The sequence below is a fragment of the Telmatherina bonti genome (genome assembly GCF_933228915.1).
Source record: "Telmatherina bonti genome assembly, chromosome: 21".
NCBI classification, from domain to species: Eukaryota; Metazoa; Chordata; class Actinopteri; order Atheriniformes; family Telmatherinidae; genus Telmatherina; species Telmatherina bonti.
In genome coordinates, this window is record NC_136630.1 from 8,710,799 (window position 1) to 8,721,110 (window position 10,312).

The 10,312-nt window shown below is 35.8% G+C and overlaps 2 protein-coding genes across 2 annotated transcripts; one reads left to right on the top strand and one right to left on the bottom strand.

The window, feature by feature from the left end:
• Positions 1-435: 435 nt before the first annotated feature.
• Positions 436-5,307, bottom strand: tmem101 (transmembrane protein 101). The gene is made up of 4 exons (XM_079260291.1): positions 5,169-5,307; positions 3,553-3,733; positions 1,902-2,048; positions 436-1,761 (listed from the first exon to the last, which is right to left on the bottom strand). The coding sequence occupies exons 1-4, from the start codon at positions 5,297-5,299 to the stop codon at positions 1,453-1,455; spliced, it is 768 nt and encodes a 255-aa protein (XP_079116417.1). The 5' UTR covers positions 5,300-5,307; the 3' UTR covers positions 436-1,452.
• Positions 5,308-7,773: 2,466 nt separating this feature from the next.
• Positions 7,774-8,161, top strand: gngt2b (guanine nucleotide binding protein (G protein), gamma transducing activity polypeptide 2b; the record flags this gene model as incomplete). Its single annotated transcript, XM_079261127.1, has 2 exons — positions 7,774-7,857; positions 8,033-8,161. The coding sequence occupies 2 exons, from the start codon at positions 7,774-7,776 to the stop codon at positions 8,159-8,161; spliced, it is 213 nt and encodes a 70-aa protein (XP_079117253.1).
• Positions 8,162-10,312: the final 2,151 nt, after the last annotated feature.

A 10,312-nucleotide genomic window follows, 5' to 3' on the forward strand; every position in this document is an offset into this window, starting at 1 on the left:
GCATGAACTGACTGATATACACAGAGGTATGAGTAAAAAGAAGTATCAGGATCACATGAAGTACTGTGTTGTAATTTTAAGTTTGGATCGAAAATATTTCCAGTTGTCATTTACAGTGTAAATGTGACAACTGGTCCAAACTGGTGAATAAATTAGTAGTTATATTGGATTAATCTATATTATATAGCATCAAAGCAACATCCAAAAAACACAAAAACAAACTAGTTTTATGCTAACTCAGGCCTGAGATTAATGCAAAACCTAAAATTCCTGTGCAGCAATTTTAACATGTCAACAGTAAAATGAGTATAACATCGCATGGATTGTACTGATGCTGCACTGTTCTGGAGACATGAAGCACTCTGTGTGTTTGTTCAGCACTTTTTATTTCATACATAGTATAATTTTTTTTTATCAAACACTTAAAAAGGAGCAATACATCAGAGGTTGTTGTAGGGGAGGGGTATCCAGCTGCAGTCCTTGAGCGCCACATTCCTGCAGGTTTACGATGTATCCCTGCTCCACCACACCTAAGGCTTTTAGATTAAATGGATCTAACAGCCTATGAAAGACTGTGCAATGATTTTGTGAATTTTAATCAGGTGTGTTGAATCAGAAATACATCAGAACACCTGCAGCCCTCGAGGACCCCCTGTCATAGGGGGGAAACCAGACATTGAACCAACACTTTTGGCCAGTCGAAAATCCTGGGAACCCTGTGAAGCTTACACTTTGGATTCTGCCACTGACGTAAGATGTTGTCTTTATACACAGGATGATGATGATAATAATGTGCAGTCAAACATGAGGCTTCGTGAATATTCTGTTTTATATAAAACATTACTGCCTCTGAAATGAGGATCAGTGACATTCAAGAGTTTTATCCCACTCATCCCTGTTCGCTTCATTAGATATGCAGTGATTCAGTGAAATGAACTCAAAATTCCTAGGAGACATAAAACCTGTGGTCATCATGTAAAAAAACAAAGTAAACATAAAATATGTACCAGTTAAAAGAAACTTAACTGTTTAAAAGCATGTATTAAGCAGTGCAACCCAAGTTTCCCTTAATCTGTAATATAATAAAACGTCCTTTCAAAACAGATCAAGCCGTTTAAGACTTATATGTGGAGTAAAAGTTCTCTGTCTTTATATTATCAATTCTCAGTTAACGCTTTAGAACATAACCATGTAAACATGAATGCAAATAAATTATAACAGAAAAACAAACAAAAACAAAAGGCTTGTGTGCTTTTTCTTGCTAAAGTTACCGACCGGTTGGAAAAACAACAAGCATATCTCATGACAAACCGCGTTAACCCAAAGTGTTTGAATCCTGAGGTGTCCCTGATGGATAGCAACAAATTCAAGCTGTGACAAAAAGGGCCACACCAATCTCATCCTGCACAGACACCGCAGTCTGGAAATGTTTGTGTGCAACAACGTGAGGGCTCAACCATCAGTAGCCAGGATCAACACGGCGCCAAAGATGCCCACGTTATGGCCGATCAGCTTCATCTGGTTCCAGAACTCCACCTTACGAGTGTGATGCCAGTAGCTGATGTTGCCATCGATGAGGAGGATCACCAGAGGAAGGACGGTGGCCAGGATCTGAGCAGCCATGCGGATGTAACAGCCGGAGAGGAAGGCCAGGGCCAGAACACCAAACAGCACTTCCAGCAGCATCAGGGTGAGCTCTCCTCCAACGATGTGATTTAGATAGGCTTGTCTGTCCTCTTTACTGTGCTGCAGGGAGTACACCTAGTGGAAAGAGGGAGGTACTGCAATGTTTAACTGACACCAAAGAGAAGTTGTGAGATATTGTTTATTTTCACATAATTATTTAGATTCTTCGCGTTATATCAAAGAAAACTCATCCGCAAAAAGGATGTGAGTCTTACCACGCAGATGAGATAAACTCCTAGAAAAACCTGCCCAGTAGACTGCAGGGATCTGCTGCGAGGTTTCTGCCTGTATACCTCCCCTGCTCCACTGGCCAGAACCAGAAAGCCTCCGATGATGGCTAGTGCCCTGGAATACATTCGTACCTGCAAAGGAAAAGTGGTTAACTTTTAATAATTTGGGGCAAGTTCTTGGCACAAGTGATTAAAATTTTTTTTTTTTAAAAAGCAACTTTCAGACATGTAGTAGTGACCCAAATCCCATTTCCACCTTCATGCACAACCCAGATGTGGGTTTAATTAATATCTCAACAACAAATCTAGGCCAATTTTTAAAATTTTTTTTTTTAATAGCTGTTCCAAGATCTGACACGTCTTATGTTAGAACAATTTAAACTCTTTCTAAACAAATATTTAATCTCTTTCTTAGATAAGCAAATATTTTAGGAATTTGCATGAACAGTTCTAATAAACTAGACAAATGTGGATTTGTTTGAAGTGGATCACAGTGAACTAACTTTAATTTATGATGTCTGTAAAGTGCCTTGAGAGGACTGTTGTGAATTGGCACTCTACAAATAAAGCTGAGCTGAAGTTTGTGTCTGGTAAAGTATTTCAAGGACATCAAAATAAACCCCAATGTTGATAAAGCTCTTATAGAAGCAGTTGGAACTGGATGACATTGCAATTTAATGAAGAATTATGGAGATCATAGTTTAAACAATTAACGCTCCAAATAAAAAAAAATTTAAAAAAGACAACAAAAAAAAAAGAACATTGAATGCAAAAAAGACAAGGCTAAAAGGTTGGCAAATACTTTACCCCATTTCAAGCAGATATACTCCTCTATTTTTTGTGCATGATTTTAAAAAGGAATAGTTCCAAGTATCAGCATGCTTTATAGCTGCACAATATGTTGTTTGAGCATCATCATTGTAATCTATGTATGTGCAATGATCACATCGCAGTTCCTGCACTGTGGGAGGCAAATGAGTTCAACATGTTCTCAATTTCAATGGTACCTGACATACAGATTTCTTTATTGCCAATGGCAGTAAACAAACCTTTATGGCAAAACACAATTCACATTTGCACATTACAGAGGAAACATTTATCCAGGACTAGCACAATAAAGGCAAGAAATAACATAACGATTCAAATACAGTGCAGGTTAAGTTTCAATAAAGTGGCAGGAGTGCAGCATAACAAAGTGCCGTTCAAGACACCTGTTGAAAATCCCTTTATTTATTTTTCATGGGTTTTTTTTGTTTATTTTTCTTTTTTTAATTTATTTTTTCTTTTTATTTATTTCTTTTTCTTTTCTTTTTTCTTAAATTAATTAATTTTTTTCTTTTTTTTTCTTTATTTTTTTTAAATAAAAAAATCCTTTTATTTTTTTCATGTTGCAATATATATCACTGGGTTGAAAAAAATCGCAAGATCATTGTTTTCCAATCGTGGAGCTCAAGCTTGCCTGTATTAAACATGCCATCTTGGAATTATATAAATAAGATTTTATACAAAACCACAAAATATCCGAATGTCACTGACTTGTGACTGATGTAGGATTCAGTTATGGTTTTGGTTTAACTTACGTTAGCCTCAGCATTAAAATGGCTCTTCATTCGGCATAGATAGAAGTATTGCTCACCTTAAGCCAGTCTCCATAATACACTTGTTCTCCAGTGTAGGATGCATAGGTGCTGATGGCCAGTTGTATGGCAGCAGCCATTGCAAACCACCTCCTCTTCACTCCAAATGACATGAAGCTAGCACAGAGGACAGCTGCCCCCATGTCAACATACAGGTATGGTATGTGGATGTCTGGTTTTCTGGAGACAGATTTAAAAAAAAAAAGAGTGCAATCAAATATTATGAGTGAATTTAGTTACCAAATAATATGTACAGTTACTATTCTGATGTTTGTCATATATTGTCTGTTTTACTGTGATCTATGTGATGATGTGCAAAGCCTTATTGCCTTGCAATATGTAACCAACAGTCATTAATATTGGCAAGTTATACTATGCTATCCAATAAAGTGAAAACAAACTTGGTTACATTTAAATTGGTCCTGCTTCAACACTGACTTGTCTCTTGTTTCTGTCTGCAGGATCATAGATATGGACGAAGGAATTAGTGTTTTATTTTTTAAAAACACTGACAATAAATAGAGCAATCCTCAAAATTTAAAGACCCAAGTCCTCAGAAGAATCCTCTGCATCAAAAATATATATTTGGTAAGGCCTGATTATGCAGCTTCATAGCGACAACCATTAAAGATCGGTTCTTACTGGAAGAAGCACCTTAATCTCTAGTTACCTTCAAATCCCACCTTAAAATGTTCCTTTTTTTTAAAGCTTTTGGCTGTGTCTAATGTATCCTTTTCACATTTTAGTATTGTATTCTTTGGACCATCCATCTGATCCACCTCCTTGTTTAAAGTAGTATTATTGTTGATGCACGTGCAAGATTAAAATGGCTGATAGACAAAGGGATTAACAGCTGTAATCATTTAACTGCATGAACTCATATATAACTCATACATATATATATATATATATATATATATATATATATATATATATATATATATATATATAAAAATAACTTCTATATTCTGGGTAGGATCAACCTTAATATTCTTGTTTTACACGTAGGCAAAGGTATGGCAAACCATGTTGACCATTCCCCCCTCCATCGGTGTTACTGTAATTACAGGAAAATTTAGAAAGGGTGTGGCTGTGCAAGTTTGAGCAGCCCACCACAAACTGGATTCAACACACACCCAGTGCATCGAGTAAAATTACAACCTATGCTCTGTCACTCAACATTACATGCTAAGCTAAATTTAGCTTTACATCTCAACGCACACATGGCAAATAACTGGAATACAACCCTGTTTTAGCTTTAATCTGATCGTTAACTGGAATACAACCCAGTTTTAGCTTTAATCTGGTTGTTAACTGGAATACAACCCCGTTTTAGCTTTTATCTGGTAGTTAACTGGAATACAACCCAGTTTGCAAGATGCCTGGTGGTCAGATTAACAAGGAACACAGTAGTTTGAGCTAAATTTTATCCTGTCATATTAATTACTGTTGCCTTTATGCAGAAATTGAGTAACATATTCAGATTGTTAAGCAGTTTCGATCTATTACAAATGACCAAGAAAAAACTTTGCTAACATTAGCTTATAAGCTAATGCTAGCTACATGGTTTAAAGTGCGATATTTAACCCTTTTTTCTTTTTGGTTTTTTTTTTACCTTTTTGAGTCTGCTCTTTCCGCAAACAGCATTAACATACTGAAGCAGTTCCAAAATCCAAACCGTGTCAGTATAAACGCCCCTAGTTGGGACAGAAACCTCAACATCTGTTTCCTACTTGGACCTGCCATAGCTGCCACTCATCTATCCGCCTGCGAAATTGGATGTTTTGACTTCCGGGTAAAGATACCATCCCATATCAAATTAAAAGCATTCGGCTTTCTTTAAACGCAACATTTCATTCAAACGAATGGTAGGCAACTTTTATTTAGAAAAACTTCCTGTTTGAAGGCAAGGCGTTCTCCCATTCGTTGAGAAAGCAAGTCTTTATTTATTTATTCTTTTTTAAACAAAACTTTATTGACAGCAAGACATTACGAGATATGAATGCAGTACAGAACATGAACAGGGTTAATGATAGGGGACCAGAGAGTATGGAGTACAAAGGAGTATATGCTTTTCAATAAATGTTGAATAGCAGACATAAATCAGTGGTTTTAACAGCTTTCTTATTTTTTGGGGGGAAATAAATGTACACACATTTTGTCAGAATACATATCACAGGACCAGAATAGATGACGTATGTCTAGCAAGCCAGTCTTGGTCTAGATTAAAAATGGAACCACTTGCGCCACCTACAGGACATAATCTGAAATCACAGGTCAGAGAATATGCCAGGGCAATTTGGCCTCATTACTGACCTAATTACTTGCCACTTTACCGAAAAATCTTCACTGTCCAGTTTTAGTATGTTATTGGTATTATTTACCAAAGTAATATAAATATCTTTAAATATGTTATTAATTAATTTTCTCTCAGTCCTGTGTTGTGTTTTTTGTTCATTTTGCTTAAGTAGACAAACAATTTAACCTTGGGTTACAGTCAAAAGTTCCCAAGTCCCTAAAAAGTACATCCTTCTCTAAAAATGTCTCCAACTTGTTTCAACCTTTTCTGCATTAATTTAACTCTAAATATGTACCCACTGCATGTTCAATAAATGCACATGCTGCCAGTTCATTTATTTGTCAAACCTCGTGGAGACTTGTTCACATTATCTGTTTAACCTACACAACAATGTGTAGATGTTGATATTTTGCATGATCAATGATGACTTTTATGCCCATGCATTAATGGTCAAAAGATCAGAAACTATACAATAGGTCCTAACCTTGTAAGTGACAATAAGATCATTTCTTTTCATTGAAGATAGCTAGTGTCAAAATGGCCAACAGAGCCTTGATAGTTATAAGCACTATCTCCGCTCAGCTCTTTATCCACAGTGACGTGTGTGAGGTTAATCTTGAGTCGTAACCCAGATCCTGAAAATGGCTTAGTGAGAGTCCTGCTGAAGGTCGAGTTAAGGATCAGTAACATGCCATGTCCCACATCAGATATCAGATGGAGGTGTTGGACAGAGAGCATTATAAACACATCATAAAAGTCCAGTTTTGTGGAAGATGTCTTGTAGTTTGAGTGACTCAAATTTTATGACAATTTTTTTAAATGAGACTCATCACCAGCTGATATTTAACAAACCTTTTTACACAACATTGTTTTGATCCAGATTCTGAAAAAAAAAGTATAAAGACCGGTCTTTAACACTAATGAATAAATTAAAAAGTTAAAGAGAAAAAGAAAAAATGCAACTAAAAGCTGCTTATGGACATAATAAATCAATTCTTGATTGAAAATATAACTAATGCATCCCCGAAACACTACTGTAAGGCCTTGATTTTTAATTGTTAATTTTGTTCTTTATGTTTACACTTGTTATTGAATTAAATAAAAATGCAAAGAGAGTGTTGAGACAAAAATAAGATTTCAGTGAATCGTGACAAACTGTTTCATGCTCTATAAAAACTTGATAAAACTTACTTTAAAAAGTTTGGAAATCATTGCAGACATTCTTTCTTTTTCACGTATGGTAGATTTCAGTCACCTTGACTTAGATTGTTTTTTTTTTTTGTTTTGTTTTGTTTTTTTTTGGTTTTTTTATATACGGCGACGATATATTATTGAGGCAGCACGTAGATAAAAACAAATCCTGAAACATGTAGTGCTGATAAGTAGTACTCATTTGACAATAACGGTTAATATGATTCCTGAAATCTACCTGTTCTATTATCTCTCTGTCTGTTTCCATCCTTCCCGTTCAGCCTTTAAGGCTCCTGATTGTTTAATCTCATCATGGGGGATTGGTGACATCAGCTTCAATCCTGTAGCGACCTTAGCCAAGCCAGCAGTGGGGATCAGCTGGGATGAGGAGCAGTGGGGCAGTGCAGATCAGTCAGTGCAGAGAAGCAACCAGACGAGAGGAAGGAGTACAATTGGTGAGCTCTTAGGAGCCGACACATTTCTCTAATTGTTGGGGATCCCGCCATTCAACAGGTAATGACTGACAATTAAACATTTGTCTATACTGTATTTAATATGACTTTTTTGTCTTTTGATTGATGATGTTTATGTGTTTTCAGAGTAAAATGAATATTATAAACTTAGGAATGTTTTTACACTGTTACATTTTGACTGGAATATCAAATGTTTTCAATGTGGTTGTGATATTTAACATCCATTAAAAGTATTTCAATCTCTTTTTACAGCCAGGATGGCTCGGGATATGTCAGATAAAGAAATCTTGAAAATGGAGCTGGATCAGTTGAAGAAGGAAGTTAACACACCCAGGACAGCAGTAAGTCAAACATTGATCTTCTTCCTCTCTTTCTTTTTTGATCTTACTTTAAGTTTTATCTACAAGGGCCTTTTTTAATCAAAACAACACTGAAGCTATATAAGGAGACATATGTTACATTATTTCTTTGGTATATTTTGTGCCTAAGAAATGTTTTATTCTTGCGTCTGAACAGGTGAGCGCAAACTGTGCAGACACAATGGCTTTCGTTGAAGGACTGGCGCCAAATGATCCTCTGATTAAAGGAGTTCCAGATGACAAGAATCCTTACAAGGGAGACAAAGGAGGCTGTATAATAACATAGCACAGAAGCATTCAAGGAAACGTCACACTGTTTTTGTTTTTTTTTCTATCAGAGATGGTTACGATCTTGTGATATTCCTTTAGAATGCATGTGGATAAAATGTACAGTAGAAAGAAAAAGAAGATATGTAATAGGATGTTCTTTCCGTCACTGGATTACTGTATGTACCTGTTGATATAAAAATATGTCTATTTGTAATTAAATGCAATTAGCTATGTAAATCTTCAACCTGAACTGGCTGCTCTGCTTATTGATACCCATCATTGTATTTTAGTCACCTGATTTTCTGTGTGAAGCAGGAAAAAGTCACAGGAGCTGCGCACCTCCTGCTAAGTCTTATTTGTAATAGGATTTCTTGCAGCGCAGTCGGTCATTCTGGCCGGCTGATGCAAAGCTGCTTCCTGTGTCAAAGTCTTTAAGCTCATTCCATTTCTCATCTTGACTTCCTCTTTGAGCTTCCCATCCAATTAGTGTCATTCGGAACCGTTTAAACATTTTTTCGGGATTTGCAACGGAACTGTTGGCATAAGTGAGAAAAATTTATTATCTGATGTGATAAAAAAAAAAAACACAATAATTTCAGGTGAGTTTGAAGAAACTAAAAGGTTAGAAATCTAAACTACATTAGTTTTGAATAAAGCTGAAGAATGTTATCTGAACTAAACCTGATTACAACAAGATTTTCAGCATATTTCTAAAAGCAAATCTTCTTTGGAGCTGTGCAAACTAATAAAAAGTGATGCACAGACTGTGTATTGAACATTTTGCAGTTATTTCCCTCCAAAATAGTTACTTCTCAGACTCTTGAACAGCTTTTTGATAAATGATTTGAAATAATTTCTATCTAATAACAAATATATATATATTTATTTTAAATGCAAAGACAAAAAAATCTCATGGAATCAGCAGGTTTCTTTTGCAGTTGTTAATGTCTCAACTGCTTCAATCTGCAAACCAAAATGAACGTTATGCAAAGCTGGTCAGGAAAAGCCTTTGGATTAATAAAAGATAGATTTATCTGACTACAGCTAAAGGGATTGTGTTTGGTCTGGCGCAGATAAAAGGAAATGAACATCATCCCAGCTGTCAAGCATTTTGATGGATCTTTGTGTCTGATCAGTTCTGGATTAAATCATAACTCCGTCACAACAAAATGTGATTGACAATGATGTAAAAAGTTTAAGCGAAGGTGGATATAAAATCCATTTATATTTCATTTACATTAATGGCCCTGCTGAACAATTAAACAGCATTTAATATGGTGATTGTTTTTTACATTTTTTATCTTTGACTGCAGATTCCATGTCTCAGCATCGTCTAAATGCCAGATATTATATAACTTGAGAATAAAGTTCAGACAGATTCCAAGGAAACTGTCCTAAATAGGTCACTGTGCATGGGATTTATCACACGCTTTGAAGAGAAATATAGATACTGCAGAGCTAGTTCTGAATGTCATCGTGACATGTTATTAGAGCGATTTTTTCGTAGAAAATGTGCCCATTTCTCGGTTTCACAAGCACAATGACTTTATTCTTATCTGGCCAAAAATTTGGAAACTCAGTGATCTCATCCAGCTATGTGGTTGTAAAGACATAAACTGGACCCCATAATGTATAAAGTCTAATGAGTTGTCCATATCTTAATTGCCTTATCAGATAAGAGCAGCTATGAGATTATCTAATCTATGTAGGCTGAGCTCTTCGGAGTGATTAAATATACTGTATTAAATCCAACAAACAGTTCTTTTACATTTCAACTCACTTGAAATAAGTTTTCTTTTATTGTGAACATAGCTTCTGCGATGTATAGATGTATATTTTCCTGCAGAAATAAAGCAAATTAGGACTAAATTAGAGGAGGGATTACTAATCATAGTTTAACAAAACTAATTTGATGTGTCTGTGCAGCAGTTATCCTTAATCTGTTTATGCACTTTCATCACACGAAAGTGGAGTGTGTCGCCGCTTTATCTTTATGGCTCGTCATAACACAAATTGTATTACATATCCGTCCCCTATCTGTTTTCTTCAGACCTTTGGCACTCGCACAAGAAGTCAATAAAAGAAGTCTCATCAGGGGCCTATTGTTCAGAATTCACCTGGCCACAGCAGCTGTAAACACTGCAACTTTGATTTGATTGTTCTAAGG